The sequence below is a fragment of the Lates calcarifer genome, unplaced genomic scaffold, assembly GCF_001640805.2.
Source record: "Lates calcarifer isolate ASB-BC8 unplaced genomic scaffold, TLL_Latcal_v3 _unitig_567_quiver_1699, whole genome shotgun sequence".
NCBI lineage: Eukaryota > Metazoa > Chordata > Actinopteri > Centropomidae > Lates > Lates calcarifer.
Window position 1 is genome coordinate 1 of NW_026117665.1, and position 18870 is coordinate 18870.

Sequence of the window (18870 nt, forward strand, 5' to 3'; positions counted from 1 at the left end):
CTCATCAGGATAGGTTTGTCTGCTTCTACCTATTTCAAATGACTGTTGCTTTTAACTGCTGACTTTTCTTTTTCTGCTCTACCTTTATTAATTCTGTCCCTAGCTACTGTTTACTGTTGCATCTGTTGGATTTGCTTTCTTTTAGTTTCCAGATGTATGTCACAGTTTTTGTTCTGAGGTTTTAAATTATCTATGTCCTCTGAGGGATTTGCCATCGCTTTTCTCACCTCATCAAGTTGGTTATCAGCTGCAGCTAGCTCCCAGTTACATCTGAGGAGGGCCTGTTTTAGCTCTTGCTTTTTACTTTTTAAATCAGCTCTTTTTTCTTCTTCTTTTAGCTTCTCGATGCATACTTTGGCCTGAGCTGAGGGTTGTTTTAGTTACCCAAGATGCTGTTGGGGAACATCATTGTCTTCTTGCTGTTGTAAACTTTGTAGCACACTGGACCTCAGTTTGTTTGCTGCCCTTTGTAGCAGATCATGTGCATTACTGAACTGTGCTGTTAGTATAACAGCCAGGCTGCCTAACATTTTTGTCAATGTCTTGTCTTTTAGAATCCCACTCCAAAGAATAGAAACCATTACTTTCACTGGCTGAGTACTACTTTCGGTAATAAGTAAACTGGACTTGATGTGTAAAATCACTGGCATGTGCTTTTAAAGTAAAAAAGCTGAGAAAAAAATGAAGGGGGAGGAAATGGGGTGACCTGTCTTGCACACGTTTCCTACCTAGTTGCTATGGGTGCCAGCGAGACACAGTAAGTCTCTATTAAGTACAGTGCTATGAAAAAAAGATGTGGCGATGCAATATTTCGCCATCTGTCTCAGTAAGCTGCTGCTACTATCTAGTGGACATTTTATATAATCTATTACTTTGTGACAGTAAATCCCTTAAACTCGGGTTCTGATTTGTACGTTTAATGTGTATGATCTGGCATGCTTCTCTCACACACAAATTTCAGATTATACTCAGTCCAAAATTATTCTTTTGGTACATGTATGTACAATATCTGTTAGGGCTTTAAACTGCAAAGTGATTGGGGAGAAAAATGTATTTTATGACAAGGCAAGTAGATGTTTTATGGGAAGGTGAAACAGTCTATAACTTAACATTCATATGGACGTCCACTTCACATCACTTTCAAGAAAATGTAAAACTTATATGACTGTCATGCAAATTTTAGATAAACCTTGATCATCACAGTCATCCATTTGGATTGGAAAGGATGCAAACATGGCCTTAGAGTGAAAAGTTAAACTGCTGCAATACAAAATCTATATGAAATGAAATACATTTTAGGCCCTGCCCTTACGTCTTCTCCTGCCCTGATGGGTGGTGTGCAAGATTAAACAATATTGGAAGTCAATAAAAGAGGATGACATAGCTGTAGGATCTAATATCTGAGCTCAGAAAAGGGGTGAATCAGACAAACGTCATGTGGATATTTTTAGTTACCAACTTGCTCTTGCTCATGTTCGTATGTTACTACTTTTCCTCTGCTGTGTCCTCCCCTCTGTATTCCTCCTCCTGCAGGTTACAGCGAGAGTTTCACCTAAATGGGATGCACGAGGCTGGAGATGTGGTTCTAGGTGGACTTTTTAGAATGCACTTTTTTTACTTATCCTGATCTGTCTTTTACTTCAGAGCCACAACAGCCTACCTGCTATGGGTGAGTCTGTCAGGGAAACAAAAAAAGCAGAAACTGGAAAAATCAATTAAATTGGTAGAATGTATTTTTCATCATCTGATATTACTGTGAAAGAATTTTATTGTGTATTTATGCCATTTTAAAGATATTGCTTTTGCATAGCCTCCTTTATTTACTTTTTCTCTCAAGTATTATTATATGGCTGTTATTCAACTGGCTTCATTGTTTGCTAAATCTGTGGTCTTGAAATATTTATGTTCACACAGTTAATGTGTCATTTTCTAATTTTCATTAAACAGAGGTATTTTATGTGTTAGTTTTGATGTACAGGATTCAGACAGGCCAAGACCATGGCCTTTGCTATTGATGAGATCAACAGAAACTCCAACCTGCTTCCTAATGTGACTCTGGGATACAGTCTGTATGATAACTGCGTCCAACTAGAAATTGCATTCCATGCATCGTTGTCATTAGTCAGTGGTCAAGAGGAGCAAGTTGTATTACGTGAGACCTGTGTAGGAAACCCTCCAGTCCTAGGTATTGTGGGTGATTCTTCCTCTACACGCTCTATTGCCATCTCCACTGCCTTAGGTTTGTACAGAGTACCTATGGTAAGTTTTAAGTAAGTTTAAGTTTTAATCAATGAAGAATTATAAGAACTGTGTGTAAAGTCTTTGACTGTTTTCAGGATGCTCAGTTTGTGTTTTTTACAGGTGAGTTATTTTGCCACATGTTCCTGCCTGAGTGACCGTCAAAAGTTTCCATCCTTCTTTAGGACGATCCCAAGTGATGCTTTCCAGGTGAAAATCTATCAGCAAACTGATAATGCATAAAATAATGCAAGTGCAGATAAAATAGTGAGAACATCTCTGTACTACAAATGCACTGATCAGCCACAATATATATACCTAGTTACTGGTTTTAATGTTGTGTGTATTCCTTTTGTATACTATTGATAATATTATCTCTCACAACACTGACAAGCACTTTTTAAACATGGTCAATTGTGGAATCTGTTCAGCAAGATTTCCAGTGGAAGATTACTCCAGCCTGTACACTAATCCCTCCACTCTGTACTCACTTAGGTGCGTGCTATGATTCAGATTCTAAAACACTTTGGCTGGACTTGGACAGGTCTGCTGATCAGTGATAATGATTATGGATTCCATGCTGCCCGAATCTTCCCAATCGACCTTGGTCCATCTGGGGAGGTTGTCTGGCCTACACAGAGATTTTGCCCAAGGGTGACAACCCAGCTGAACTGAAGAGAATTGTGGATATGATGAAGAAATCCACAGCTCGCGTAGTCATTGTGTTTGCACAGGAGAGAAACATGATTGACCTCATGGAAGAGGTTCGGCTTGAAATACAATTTTGTCATAACATAACACTCAGCTTAATGTTTTCTTTGTCAACTGAAAAACATTTGTGTTAGAAAAATTTACTGGCCTGTAAGAAAATAGATTTAATTGACTATGTTCCACTTCTGATTAATTAAATGTGCTGCTCAGAAAAATTATACACTGTTGCATCTATAATGATATCCTCACTTTGCTCATAATACTGTGTAAAACACAAATATGCATGTGTATGACATCAACTGTGGAAACTACATACTTTAGTGGAATGGCATTATGAAGTAATATGCTTTATATGATGCAATGTACAGGTGGTGAGGCAGAATGTGACAGGCCTGCAGTGGATAGCCAGTGAAGCCTGGACAGAAACTACTGTGTTCCAGACCCCCCGCCTCATGCCGTACCTGGGTGAACACTGGGCATTGCCATCCGTCGAGGAGAAATACCAGGGCTCAGAGACTTCCTGCTACAAACACACCCTGACCTACACCACAACAACAGCTATGGAGATAGCATGGTGAGAGTTTACCCATGCAATCTGAACTAGTATTGCAATAATCATATACTGTCACTGTTTATAACACACAGTTTTAATATATTTCAGGTAAATCAGTTTTGGGAATACACATTTCAGTGTAGATTTGCACCACCTCCAGCAGGTTGGGTGGAAGCTGGGGGAGCATTATGCACTGGACAGGAAGATCTAGAGAATGTGGAGACTGAGGCCTTGGACATTTCAAACCTCAGGCCAGAGTATAATGTGTACAAGGCTGTGTATGCTCTGGCATATGCCCTTGATGACATGCTGCGCTGTGAGCCAGGGAGAGGGCCTTTCAGTGGGCACAGCTGTGGTAATTTACACAAACTGGAGCCATGGCAGGTGTGATACCAGTTTACACTCCATCTGTTCATGTAACTAAATCCTGTGTTTTAGTATTTAGGGTGTAAGATCTAAGAAAGGATAGCTGAAAGAATTTTCTTGAAAGCTGTGTGATAGAATTTATCAATATCAGGACAGATAGAGCAACATGTTGTCGCTAGATAGATATTACTGTATGTAATGTAACTACTGAAAAGGAAATGCTCTGCTGGAATTTATTAATGACTTAATATATTCCTATATAAGTGTTGTATGTAGTTTGATAAGAACCCTGTGGTCACCATGGTATGAATTTATTTTTTCCTCTATTCTCTTTTTTCTTCTGTATCCAACATTCTCATATTCACAGATTGTGTACTACTTGGAAAAGGTCAACTTCACCACATCATTTGGTGATCAAGTGTTGTTTGATGAGAATGGTGATGTCTTACCAATCTATGATATCTTGAACTGGCAGTGGCTTCCTGATGGAAGAACTAAAGTTCAGACTGTGGGTGATGTTAAGAAGTCAGCCTTCAAAGGAGAAGAACTCACACTTGATGAAGACAAAATCTTCTGGAACTTTGAATCCAAAGAGGTTACCCCTGATTTTTCAGATTGTTATTTTCTGGCCCATGGATAACCCATTATATCAGTGTATGTTGGTGTAGAAAAACAGATGTTTACTTTTCTCCGTACAGCCGCCCTGGTCGGTGTGCAGTGAGAGCTGTCCTCCAGGTACCCGCATGGCCAGAAAGAAGGGAGAACCTGAGTGTTGTTTTGACTGCATCCCTTGTTCTGAGGAAAGATCAGCAATAAGACTGGTGAGTGTTCAGTTTTAAATATTTCAGTTTAGTATAAACACGTATGTCAAAAGATTCTTTGTTTTCACAGACTCCACGGAGTGCACCAGTTGTCCAGAGGATTTCTGGTCCAGTCCCCAGCGTGATCACTGTGTTCCTAAGAAAACAGAGTTCCTCTCTTATCATGATCCTCTGGGTATCTTCTTGACAGCCACCTCACTGCTGGGCACATTTATCTGTGCTGTTGTCCTGGGCATCTTCATCTATCATCGCAGAACACCTATAGTTCGTGCCAACAATTCAGAACTGAGTTTCCAGCTATTGCTGTCACTTAAGTTATGTTTCCTATGTTCACTGCTGTTTATTGGCCGTCCCAAACCATGGACATGCCAGTTGAGACATGCAGCATTTGGGATCAGCTTTGTGCTTTGTGTCTCATGTATCCTGGTGAAAACCATGGTGGTTCTTGCTGTGTTCAAGGCCTCCAAGCCAGGAGGTGAAGCCAGTCTGAAATGGTTTGGTGTCTTACAGCAGAGAGGGACAGTTCTGGTTCTTACTTCTGTTCAAGCAGTAATCTGTACTGCTTGGCTTTTGTCTGCTTCACCAATGCCCCATAAAAACACCAAATACCACAATGACAAGATAGTTTATGAGTGTGTAGTTGGGTCCACAATTGGTTTTGCAGTGTTACTTGGTTATATTGGTTTACTGGCTATCCTCAGTTTCCTGTTAGCATTCCTTGCAAGGAATCTTCCAGACAGTTTCAATGAAGCCAAACTTATAACTTTCAGCATGCTGATCTTCTGTGCTGTGTGGGTGGCATTTGTCCCTGCTTATATCAGCTCACCAGGCAAATATGCAGATGCAGTGGAGGTATTTGCCATCCTGGCTTCCAGTTTTGGCCTTTTGGTGGCACTGTTTGGACCGAAGTGTTACATAATCCTACTGAGACCAGAGAGAAACACGAAGAAAGCTATCATGGGTAGAGACGCTGTGTCATAAACGTGCTTAATTTTAGACCACATTAATTTATTTCATTAATACACTACGTGGATCATATATGTAAGAATACTTAAACAATATCAGTTATTCTGTTTTTTTCTAGGGTGTAACTGAAGTACAGAACACATTCTCTTCAAATGCTGTTTATGAGCTTTGTGACTTTTCATGGTGTAAGTTAACCTTACACCACATTAAACTGTGAGTTACTTGAGACATTTTGCAGAGTAAGTGATTTCATCCAACAATATTTAGTTTTGTCAAGCAGTTTAGTATTGCACTTCCCTAAAGGTGGGGGAGTAACAAGATATTTCTATCCATCCATTATCTATACTGCTTATCCGTTAGGGATCGCAGGGTTGGGGGGTCTGGAGCCTATCCCAGCTATTATTGGGCGAGAGGCGGGGTACACCCTGTACAGATCACCACTCCATTGCATGGCCAGCACATATAGACAAACAATTTTGTCAGACATTCACACCTATGGGCAATTTAAAGTTATCAATTAACCTGGCCTCTGTAGGAGAGAACCCACACAGGCACAAGGAGAACATGCAAACTCCACAGCCCAAACCAGGGCTCAAACCCAGAACCTACTTGATGTAAGGCAACAGTGCTAACCACTGCACCACAGTACCACCCTAACAAGGGTGGTGGATTTTAAAAATTAAAAAATAAAATTCTCAACACTGAGGCAATAAGGTTTCTAACACTGGATCCTACACTTCACATTATGAAACCAAGTGGTGTCTTTCATTAGATCCTCCCTGGTTGCTAAACACCAATGTCAAGTTTGTAAAACAGGGTTTCTCCCAGATAGCTCTAGTCACAAAATCCTGACTCCAATACCATGGTTATTTTACTTTGGAATCCAGCCAGACCAATTTACATTTGAGAAATGTCTCTGGAATTTCTTTGTTCAGTTTTGATTTCAAAGGAGCATTATTGACCATTGCAGATCCTCTCTTAGTCATTGTATCAAAACTGCCTCATTATAGTTTAATGATAGGGTCTGATTTCCAGGCTAGAATTCCATGCCCCATAGACCACAATTACTTTCACTGGTTGAGTACCACTTTTTGTAATAAGTAAACTGAACTTGATGTGTAAAATAACTGGAGTGTGCCTTTAAAGTAAAAAAGCTGAGAGGAAATGAGGGAGGGGATAGATGGGTCACAACACAATCTAATGCACGCATGGTTCTGCACAACTGATCATATCTCATATCTACCAAGTTAACAGGTGCCAGCCAAATACAGTCACTCTCTATCAAGCACAGTGCAATGAAAATTAGATGGGAAGATGTATTATTTGACCAAGCGTCTCAGTATGCTGCTGCTACCATCTAGTGGACATTTCTCTTAATTCCATCACGGTGTCACAGTGAATACCCCAAACTCAGGGCTGATTTGTGCATTTGATGAGCATAATCTGGTATGTTTGTCACAACTTTGGATTGATCTCAGTTGTAAATAACTTTTCTGATACAAGCACGTACATAATTTGTTAAGGTTTAAAAAAAAGTGAAAGAAAAAGTGTAGAAAAACTGTATTTTACAAAAATACAAATAGATAATTTACTTGAAAACAGTCTACAACTTGACATACATATGGAAAACCCACTTCACATGACATTCAAGAGAATTTACACACCATATGACTATCATGCAATTTATATTAGACCTTGATCACCATGGTCATCCACAACTCACATTTGGCTTGGAAAGGTGACATTAACAACGTAAACACATTGATTCACCTGTATGAAATAAAATGCATCTTAGGCCCTGCCCCTACATCTTCTCCTGCCCTGATGGGTGGTGTGGAAGATTAAAAAATACTGTAAGTCAATAAAAGGGGGTGACATAGCTGTAGAAATTAATAACTGGGCTCAGAAAAGGGGTGAACCAGAGGAAAGTCATGTGGACAATCCTAGACACTAACTTGCTCTTGTTGTTGTATTCCTACTTTTCCTCTACTGTGTCCTCCCCTCTGTATTCCTCCTCCTGCCAGTTACAGGGACAGTTTCATCTAAATGGGATTCACAAGACTGGAGATGTGGTTCTTGGTGGGCTTTTTGGAACCCACTTCTTTTCTACTCATCCTGACCTGTCTTTTACCTCAGAGCCACAACAGCCTACCTGTCATGGGTGAGTCTGTCAGGGAAATAGAAAAAAGCTAAAACTGGGAAAATCAGTTCCATTAGTAAAATGTATTTTTGTTCAACTGATGTTACTATTAAAGAGTTTCATTGTATATTTATGCCATTTAAAAGATATTGTTTTTTGTACAGTCTCCTTTTTTAAATTGATTTATTAGTATCATGGTTGCTGCTATTAAACTGAATTCACTGCTCACTGTATGTGTTTGCACAGTTACTGTATACTGTTGTATTTTTTAGTAGTAAACACTGGTATTTTATGTGTTAGTTTTGATGTTTCAGGATTCAGAAAAGCACAGACCATGGCCTTTGCTATTGATGAGATCAACAGAAACTCCAACCTGCTTCCTAATGTGACTCTGGGATACAGTCTGTATGATAACTGCAACAAACTAGTAATTGGATTCCGTGCAGCATTGTCATTAGCCAGTGGTCAAGAGGAGCAAGTCATATTACATGAGACCTGTGTAGGAACCCTTCCAGTCTTAGGGATTGTGGGTGATTCTTCTTCTACACGTTCTATGGCCATCTCCACTGTCTTAGGTTTGTACAGAGTGCCTATGGTAAGTTTTTCTGCCTTACCATCTATTAATTCTTTTGTATCACTCACATTGTTTGATGAAGTTCTTAATAATTAATAATCAACCTTACATAATGAAAGAGTGTGTTTAAGCTTTGACTGTTTTCAGGATGCTCAGTCTGTGCTTTTCACAGGTGAGTTATTTTGCCACATGTTCCTGCCTGAGTGACCGCCAAAGGTTTCCATCCTTCTTTAGGACGATCCCAAGTGATGCTTTCCAGGTGAACATCAATCACCAAAATGCTAATGCATAGAGCAGTTAAACATTTTTCAGGAAGAACATCCCCGTACAAAAAATACACTGCTCAGCCATAACATTAACCCCAGCTGCCAGTGTTATTGTTATGGCTGTTTGGTGAATGCACTTTTGTGCATCAGCGGTAACAATACTTGTCAAAACACCAAGAGGCAATAATTAAACATCTTCATTGGTGGAACCAGTTTCTCAGGATTTTCAATAAAAGCTTATTCCAGCCTATGCACTAATCCCTCCACTCTGTACTCACTTAGGTGCGTGCTATGATTCAGATTCTTAAACACTTTGACTGGACTTGGGCAGGTCTGTTGGTGAGAGATGATGATTATGGACTCCATGCTGCCCGATCCTTCCAATCTGACCTGGGTCCATATGGTGGAGGTTGTCTGGCCTATACAGAGATTTTGCCCTGGGACAATGACCCAGATGAACTTAGGAGGATTGTGGATGTGATGAAGAAATCTACAGCTCGTGTGGTCATTGTGTTTGCACATGAGAGCCACATGATTGACCTCATGGAAGAGGTTGGGCTTGAAATTGAATTTTGTCATAACTTCACACACAACTTAATGTTATCTTTGTCAAAATGAAAGACTTAACATGCGTAAACGTATTGTCTTGTAAGAAATAGGTATAAGATTAATAAGTTACATCTCTGATTAATTAAAATTGTTGATAGGTGGGTTTTAGAGTGAGATTCCTCCCTCAAAAAAATTATACTCATTTCCAGTTATGATGATATTCATCACTTTGCTCATAACTTGCCATAAATGGCGATATAAACTCATATACTTGGTATAATGCAATGTACAGGTGGTGAGGCAGAATGTGACAGGACTGCAGTGGATAGCCAGTGAAGCCTGGACAGCAGCTGCTGTGCTCCAGACCCCCCGCCTCATGCCGTACCTGGGTGGAACACTGGGCATTGCCATCCGTCGAGGAGAAATACCAGGGCTCAGGGACTTCCAGTTACAAATACGTCCTGACCTATACCACAACAACAGACGTGGAAATAACATGGTGAGATTTTAACCTTGAAATCAAATCTGTTATTTGTAAGAATAATATATTCATTATTTATAATACACAGTTTTGAAAATGTTTCAGGTTAATCAGTTTTGGGAACACACATTTCAGTGTAGATTTGCACCACCTCCAGCAGGTTGGGTGGAAGCTGGAGGAGCATTATGCACTGGACAGGAAGATCTAGAGAGTGTGGAGACTGAGCTCTTGGACGTTTCAGACCTCAGGCCAGAGTATAATGTGTATAAGGCTGTGTATGCTCTGGCATATGCCCTTGATGACATGCTGCAGTGTGAGCCAGGGAGAGGGCCTTTCAGTGGGCACAGCTGTGGGAATTTACAAAGACTGGAGCCATGGCAGGTGTGATATCAGTTTACACTCCATCTATTCACATGACTAAACCCTGTGTTTTAGTATTCCTTGTGGAGTAGCATGCATAGGATTAAAGTGAAAAATCTTTGAGGTGACTAAATGTGAAATGATTAACACAGCTAAGATAAAATTTCCAAAAGCTGGGTAATAGCTGGATAGTATTCAGTAATATCAGGTCAGAGAGAGCAACATTTTGTCATTAGGGTTGTTTTGTTTGCAGTTTAATAATAAATACTATGTGGTCAACATGGTCATATCAGTTTTTCAATCTGTACTCTGTTTTTCTTCTGTATCCCTTATTCTAATATTCACAGCTTGTGTATTACTTGGATAAGGTCAACTTCACCACATCATTTGGTGATCAAGTGTCATTTGATGAGAATGGTGATGTTTTACCAATCTATGATATTATTAACTGGCAGTGGCTTCCTGATGGAAGAACTAAAGTTCAGACTGTGGGTGAGGTTAAGAAGTCAGCCTTCAAAGGTGAAGAACTCACACTTGATGAAGACAAAATCTTCTGGAACTTCAAGTCAAAAAAGGTCACTTATGATTTTTCAGACTTCTGGTCCACAATAGTCATGTAGAATAACAAATATTTATTCTTGTACCTACAGCCACCCCGGTCAGTGTGCAGTGAGAGCTGTCCTCCAGGTACCCGCATGGCCAGAAAGAAGGGGGAACCTGAGTGTTGTTTTGACTGCATCCCTTGTTCTGAGGGAACAATCAGTAATAAGACTGGTGAGTGTTCAGTTTTAAATAATTCAGTTTGGATATATATTATAAACATGTCTCAACACTTTTCTTATTTTCGTAGACTCCATGGAGTGCACCAGTTGTCCAGAGGATTTCTGGTCCAGTCCTCAACGTGACCACTGTGTTCCTAAAACAACAGAATTCCTCTCCTATCACGAGCCTCTGGGTATCTTCTTGACAGCCACCTCACTGCTGGGCACATTTATCTGTATTGTTGTCCTAGGCATCTTCATCTATCATCGCAGAACACCTGTAGTTCGTGCCAACAATTCAGAACTGAGTTTCCAGCTATTGCTGTCGCTTAAGTTATGTTTCCTCTGTTCATTGCTATTCATTGGACGACCCAGACTATGGACATGCCAACTGAGACATGCAGCATTTGGGATCAGCTTTGTGCTTTGTGTCTCATGTATCCTGGTGAAAACCATGGTGGTTCTGGCTGTGTTCAAGGCCTCCAAGCCAGGAGGTGAAGCCAGTCTGAAGTGGTTTGGTGTTTTACAGCAGAGAGGGACAGTTGTGGTTCTTACTTCTGTTCAAGCGGCAATCTGTACTGCCTGGCTTTTGTCTGCTTCACCAGTACCTTATAAAAACACCCAATACCACAATGACAAGATAGTTTATGAGTGTATAGTTGGGTCCCCTGTTGGTTTTGCAGTGTTACTTGGTTATATTGGTTTACTGGCTATTCTCAGTTTCCTGTTAGCATTCCTAGCAAGAAATCTTCCAGACAGTTTCAATGAGGCCAAACTCATAACTTTCAGCATGCTGATCTTCTGTGCTGTGTGGGTGGCATTTGTCCCTGCTTATATCAGCTCACCAGGCAAATATGCAGATGCAGTGGAGGTATTTGCCATCCTGGCCTCCAGTTTTGGCCTCTTAATGGCACTGTTTGGACCAAAGTGTTACATAATCCTGCTGAGACCAGAGAGAAACACAAAGAAAGCTATCATGGGTCGAGGCACAGGGCCATAAAAATTGTACTTAATTTCATAGGACAGAATTAATCTTTTTTTTCTACAAAATACAAAAATACAGGCAGAAAATGTATGTTAATTTGAACAGCAATATCATGTAATTTAGACAGATAGGACATACATGTATTAGTTTATGAAATCTTCTGCATTGTGGATCATATGTGTAAGAATACTAGTTATTCTATGCAATTATGAGTGCAATTAATGTACGAAACACTTACTCTTCAAATGCTTTTTATGGCCTCTGTGACTTTTTATGGTGTAAGTATTTCTTGCACCTGATTAAACTGTAAGTTACTTTCCCTGAATAGATGATGCAGATTATTTGGTTTAATCCAACAGTATTTAATTTGACCTGCATGGAGCTGATATGAATTTAGAAATACACACACCAGTTTTCCTATTTCTTCCAAATTGGAAAAAGCTCCTCTCAGTTCCTGAATTTTCTGAACATCAACAAGAACAAAGTCATGGAGGTATTGTCTTTTGAGGATGCAGTAATCCATCAATTCTCAATATTGCCTGCAGTATAGAGGATCTAGGGCCAACACTGATAGAATTATACAGTGTCTGAGCATCAGACCTGATAGTGAACCTCAGGAGTTTGTTTTTTGTTTGTTTTTTTTTTAATTCCACTGATTGGTTCAGACCTATCTGTTACAGCAAATAATCATGAGCTTACTGATTGGTCTGGTTTCCAGGCTGGAATCCCACACCACAGAATAGAAATAGCACAATTACTTTCAATCACTCAGTACCAATTTCTGTAATAAGTGAACTGCATTTGGTGTGTAAAATCACTGGAGTGTGCCTTCAAAGTAAAAAAAAAAGCTGAAAGGAAATGAGGGAAAGATGGGTGACAACAAGCTCTAATGGGGTAACCTGTTCTGCATGCATGTTTCACTGATCATATATCTACCAAGTTATTATTGGTGCCAGATAAATATGGTCAGCCTCTATCAAGCACAGTGCAATGGAAATTAGATGGGAAGATGTATTATTTCACCAAATGTCTCAGTATGCTGCTACCATCTAGTGGACATTTCACTTTTATTTTGCACTGTTATTGTGTGACAGTGAATCGCACAATCTCAGGGCAGATTTGTGCAATTGGTGAGTATAAACTGGTATGCTTATCACACACAAATTTGGGATTATACTCGCTACAGAATGAATCTCCTGATACCTGTGCAGTCATGAAAAAGAAAGTACACCCTTTCTTTGCATTCTGTAGTTTTTCATATCAGGACATAATTTAAAAAATCATCAATCTACCAAATTCTAAAATTATTTAAATCTAACCTCAGACATAAAACAACACACAACAGATTCCACTGTGTCATTATTTATTTAACAAAAATGGTGCCAAAATGGAGAAGCCATGTGTGAAAAACTAAGTACACCCCATGATTCAATAACTTGTAGAAACACCTTCAACCGCAGTAACTTGAAATAATCATTTTCTGCATCGCTTTATTGGTCTCTCACAACATAGGTTCAGTTCATCACATTTTGTGGGCATTCATTTATGCATAGCTCTCTTAAGGTCCCATGATAGCATTTCAATTGGGATGAGGTCTGGACTTTGACTGGGTCATTGCAACACTTTAATTCTTTTCTTTAATTTTTTTCTTTATCAGCCACTCTGTTTTAGATTTGGTGGTGTGTTTGGAATCGGTGTCCCGTTGCATGACCCGATTTCAGCCAAGCTTTAGCTGTCAGGTAGATGGCCTTGCATTTGACTCTAGAATACTTTGGTGTACAGAGGAACTCATGGTCACTTCAATGAGTGCAAGGTGCCCAGGTCCTGTGACTGCAAAACAAGCTCAAATCATCATCACCTCTCCACCAATGTGCTTGACAGTTGGTATGAGGTGTTTGACCAGCAAATTGTCAAAAGTACTTTTCCAGTCCATTGCAGGGCCAACACATATAGACAAACAGCCATTTACACCTACAGGAAATTTAGAGTCAACAATTAATCTAACGTGCATGTCTTTGGACTGGAGGAAGCTGGAGTACCCAGAGATTTAAATTTGGATTGGAAAGGATGCAAACATTGCCTTGGAGAGAATTATGCCTCCATTCAAAATCAGTCTCAAAAGAAATGCATCTTAGGCCCTGCCCCTACATCTTCTCCTGCCCTGATGGGTGGTGTAGAAGATTAAACAATATTATTAGTCAATAAAACAGGGTGACACAGCTTTACAGCTTAATGACTGGGCTCAGAAAAGGGGTGAACCAGACGAAAGTCATGTGGACTTTGCTAGACACCAACTTGCTCTTGCTCATGTTGTTATATTTGTACTTTTTCTCTGCTGTGTCCTCCTCTCTTTATTCCTCCTTATGTCAGTTACAAGGAGAGTTTCATCTAAATGGGATGCACAAGGATGGAGATGTGGTTCTAGGTGGGCTTTTTGAAATTCACTTCTTTTCAAATTATCCTGACCTGTCTTTTACCTCAGAGCCACAACAGCCTACATGTTATGGGTGAGTCTGTCAGGGAAACAGAAAAAGGCAGAAATTTAGAATGTACTTCTTTTCTTCTCCTCTTTCTTTTGTCTTATTTATGTTTTTTTTTTCATTCAAATGTTTTTGTTGTTACTGTTCAACTACCTTCATTCTTTGCATGATCTATTGTTGTGCTACATGTATATGTTTACACAGTTATTGTTGTATTTTTCATTAGTGAAAATTTGTATTGTATGTGTTAGTTTTGATATTCTAGGATTCAGACAGGCCCTGACCATGGCCTTTGCTATTGATGAAATCAACAGAAACTCCAACCTGCTACCTAATGTGACTCTGGGATACAGTCTGTATGATAACTGCGTTCAACTTGGAATTGGATTCCGTGCAGCATTGTTATTAGCCAGTGGTCAAGAGGAGCAAGTTTTATTACATGAGACCTGTGTAGGAACCCCTCCAGTCCTAGGGATTGTGGGTGATTCTTCCTCTACACGTTCTATTGCCATCTCCACTGTCTTAGGTTTGTACAGAGTGCCTATGGTAAGTTTTTCTGCCTTACCATCTATTAATTTTTAAAAAATGAGTAATCAGCCTCAAAAATGAGAGTGTGTAAAGGCTTTAACTGTTTTTAGGATGTACAATCTGTGTTTTACACAGGTGAGTTATTTTGCCACATGTTCCTGCCTGAGTGACCGTCAAAAGTTTCCATCCTTCTTCAGGACGATCCCAAGTGATGCTTTCCAGGTGAAAATCTATCAGCACAAAGAAAATGTATGGTTCATGTTCATTTTGTGTATCATTGGTAACGTATTTTGTATCATTGATGGAGTTGTGTTGTGTCTGATAACAACACTCACAGCTGATATCTAAACATGTTTAATTGTGGACCCTGTTTATCAGGATTTTCAGTACAATATTATTCCAGCCCGTTACACTAATCCCTTTACTGTGTCCACACAGGTGCATGCTATGATTCAAATTCTAAAACGCTTTAGTTGGACTTGGACAGGTCTGCTGCTCAGTGATGATGACTATGGACTTAATGCTGCCCAATCCTTTCAGTCTGACCTGGGTTCATCTGGTGGAGGTTGTCTGGCCTATACAGAGATTTTGCCTTGGGGCGACAACCCAGCTGAACTTAAGAGGATTGTGGATGTGATGAAGAAATCCACAGCTCGTGTGGTCATTGTGTTTGCTCATGAGTCACATGATTAACCTCATGGAAGAGGTTGGGCTTGAAATACAGTTGTTTATATACGCACACACACATATATGTATGTGTATATATATATATATATATATATATATATATATATATATATATATATATATACACACATATATATATATATATATATATATGTATGTGTATATATATATACATATATACATATATATATATATATATATATATATATATATATATATATATATATATATATATATACACACACAAGGATAAGATAATAGATAGATAATACTTTATCGGAATGGCAGTATGAATTTATATACTTGGTATGATGCAATGTACAGGTGGTGAGGCAGAATGTGACAGGACTGCAGTGGATAGCCAGTGAAGCCTGGACATCTGCTGCTGTGCTCCAGACCCCCCGCCTCATGCCGTACCTGGGTGGAACACTGGGCATCGCCATCCGTCGAGGAGAAATACCAGGGCTCAGAAACTTCCTGTTACAAATACGTCCTGACCCACACCACAACAACAGCTATGAAAATAACATGGTGAGAGTTTAGCTTTACAATCTAACAATACATTGCCATTGTTTATAATACACCATTTTGAAATTTGTTTCAGGTAAATCAGTTTTGGGAACACACATTTCAGTGTAGATTTGCACCACCTCCAGCAGGTTGGGTGGAAGCTGGAGGAGTATTATGTACCGGACTGGAAGATCTAGAGAATGTGGAGACTGAGCTCTTAGATATATCAAATCTCAGGCCAGAGTATAATGTGTATAAGGCTGTATATTCTCTGGCATATGCCCTTGATAACATGCTACAGTGTGAGCCAGGGAGAGGGCCTTTCAGCGGGCACAGCTGTGGAAATTTGCAAACACTGGAGCCATGGCAGGTGTGATATTAGTTTACATCCCATCTGTTCATGAGACCAAATTCTGTATTTGAGTATTTCTTGTGGAGAAGCATGTAGGGTATAGATGCAATGTTTTGAGAGGACTAATTGTAATCTTGCTAACTGAAAGAATTTTCCTGAAAGTTGTATCATGTCAGAGAGATGATTATTCTTTCATTCACAGCTTGTGTATTACTTGGAAAAGGTCAACTTCACCACGCCATTTGGTGATCAAGTTTCGTTTGATGGTAATGGTGATGTCTTACCAATCTATGATATCATGAACTGGCAGTGGCTTCCTGATGGAAGAACTAAACTTCAGACTGTGGGTGAGGTTAAAAAGTCAGCCTTCAAAGGTGAAGAACTCAAACTTGATGAAGACAGAATCTTCTGGAACTTTGAGTCCAAAGAGGTTACTTTAGATTTTTCAGACTATAGAAAATATATATCAGTGTATACTGGTACAGAATAACAGATATTTATTTTTCTCCCTACAGCCACCCCAGTCAGTGTGCAGTGAGAGCTGTCCTCCAGGTACCCGCATGGCCAGAAAGAAGGGGGAACCTGAATGTTGTTTTTACTGCATCCCTTGTTCTGAGGGAAAGACCAGCAATAAAACTGGTGAGTGTTCAGTTTTAAATATTTCAGTTTAGATTTTAAAGTTTTTATAGTATCTCAACACTTTCTCTTTTTTCATAGACTCCATGGAGTGCACCAGTTGTCCAGAGGATTTCTGGTCCAGTTCCCAGCGTGACCTCTGTGTTCCTAAAATAACAGAGTTCCTTTCCTATCATGATCCTCTGGGTATCTTCTTGACAGCCACCTCACTGCTGGGCACATTTATCTGTATTGTTGTCCTAGGCATCTTCATCTATCATCGCAGAACACCTGTAGTTCGTGCCAACAATTCAGAACTGAGTTTCCAGCTATTGCTGTCACTTAAGTTATGTTTCCTCTGCTCATTGCTGTTCATTGGACGACCCAGACTGTGGACATGTCAACTGAGACATGCAGTATTTGGGATCAGCTTTGTGCTTTGTGTGTCATGTATCCTGGTGAAAACCATGGTGGTTCTGGCTGTGTTCAAGGCCTCCAAGCCAGGAGGTGAAGCCAGTCTGAAGTGGTTTGGTGTTGTCCAGCAGAGACTGACAGTTCTGGTTCTTACTTCTTTTCAAGCAGCAATCTGTACTGCTTGGCTTGTCACTGCATCACCAGCTCCTCATAAAAACACTGAATACCACAATGACAAGATAGTTTATGAGTGTGTAGTTGGGTCCACAGTTGGTTTTGCAGTATTATTGGGCTATATTGGTTTATTGGCTATTCTTAGTTTTCTCATTGCATTTCTATCAAGGAATCTTCCAGACAGTTTCAATGAAGCCAAATTCATAACTTTCAGCATGCTGATCTTCTGTGCTGTGTGGGTGGCATTTGTCCCTGCTTATATCAGCTCACCAGGCAAATATGCAGATGCAGTGGAGGTATTTGCCATCCTGGCCTCCAGTTTTGGCCTCTTGGTGGCACTGTTTGGACCAAAGTGTTACATAATCCTGCTGAGACCAGAGAGAAACACAAAGAAAGCTATCATGGGTCGAGGCATTCATTCATAAAAATTTTGCCTAATTAATATAGAAGTGACATCGGTGTTAAGTGATTTTGAAAGAAGAGCTGATGCCTAATAAATGTGGTGGATTATGAAATCTCTTTCCACTTGGATCATATTGTAAGAATACTTAAAGTGAATAAATGAATTTCCCTTCATTTCCATTGATATGGCCAAATTATTCTTATATAACGCAATGATTGCATCTGTTTCTCTCAAAAATTGCTCTGCAAATGAATCAAATTATTAAAACGCTAATGCTAAGTTCTAATGCAAGAATGAGTTCAGTGACTGGGGGTGACAGAACAAATGTTGCTACCTTAACTGACTTATATCCATTCACAGTTATTTTAATTTTAATGTGAACTGCCACTGCTAGCCACCGATGACGTGTAGAATTGGGTCGAAATTATTGTACTCTGAGAGGTTCCAGTGTTCAGGACAACATTCAGTTTTTAACTTAAAAACATATGTTGAAATATGCTTTACTGCATTGTGTTAACTGGGAAAGATTTTTTAAAGTTCAAAACAGTACAAAAACGGTTTGCCCTCTCAACTCAAACAATCAGGGTTTGAATGTATACAATCTTATTGACTTATTTGTGATTGGTGTAAACTAACATTTAACATGGCATTCAAAATAATAAAAACTTAAAGAAATAAACTGTAATTTCAATAAATCTAAAAGACTTATGACATGCTTCATAAACAACTTTACCAGATACTGAAATTTTTGGTTACTTATTCCATAACCCCTGTTCTTTGATAGACATGACTGAGTATTTCATTGTGTTTTCCCTATTGGCATGTGTTTTCTTTTGCTGCAGTCCATTGAGATCTCATGGTGTTTGTCTTCCTGATACTGATCCCAGAGCTCGGTATCAGGTAAAGATACTTTTCTCTAGGGATGTAACGATTCCT

At 39.5% G+C, this 18870-nt stretch overlaps 2 protein-coding genes and 1 pseudogene across 2 annotated transcripts; all 3 read left to right on the forward strand.

Moving 5' to 3' along the window:
• Nucleotides 1–1498: 1498 nt before the first annotated feature.
• Nucleotides 1499–5688, forward strand: LOC108875534 (extracellular calcium-sensing receptor-like; annotated as a pseudogene).
• Nucleotides 5689–7461: 1773 nt separating this feature from the next.
• On the forward strand, nucleotides 7462–12086 carry LOC108875532 (extracellular calcium-sensing receptor-like). Its single transcript, XM_051069036.1, has 9 exons — nucleotides 7462–7816; nucleotides 8096–8390; nucleotides 8542–8628; nucleotides 8918–9187; nucleotides 9477–9683; nucleotides 9771–10046; nucleotides 10373–10600; nucleotides 10676–10799; nucleotides 10903–12086. Exons 1-9 carry the CDS (start codon nucleotides 7587–7589, stop codon nucleotides 11784–11786), a joined length of 2601 nt encoding a protein of 866 aa, XP_050924993.1. The 5' UTR covers nucleotides 7462–7586; the 3' UTR covers nucleotides 11787–12086.
• Nucleotides 12087–14076: 1990 nt separating this feature from the next.
• Nucleotides 14077–18602, forward strand: LOC108875533 (extracellular calcium-sensing receptor-like). Its single transcript, XM_018664531.2, is given in 10 exon segments — nucleotides 14077–14278; nucleotides 14503–14797; nucleotides 14915–15001; nucleotides 15218–15459; nucleotides 15461–15485; nucleotides 15791–15997; nucleotides 16071–16346; nucleotides 16531–16758; nucleotides 16844–16967; nucleotides 17046–18602. Coding segments are annotated over 10 exon segments (2595 nt in total). The 5' UTR covers nucleotides 14077–14078; the 3' UTR covers nucleotides 17957–18602.
• The last annotated feature ends 268 nt before the right edge of the window (nucleotides 18603–18870 follow it).

What these genes read in the sequence shown, in the direction of transcription:
- LOC108875532 (XM_051069036.1), top strand. Translation starts at nt 7,587, where the DNA reads ATGTGGACAATCCTAGACACTAACTTGCTCTTGTTGTTGTATTCCTAC. An exon ending in GTTTGTACAGAGTGCCTATG is followed by an intron (nt 8,391 to 8,541) that starts GTAAGTTTTTCT and finishes TGCTTTTCACAG; the next exon opens with GTGAGTTATTTTGCCACATG. An exon ending in GGAACTTCAAGTCAAAAAAG is followed by an intron (nt 10,601 to 10,675) that starts GTCACTTATGAT and finishes TTGTACCTACAG; the next exon opens with CCACCCCGGTCAGTGTGCAG.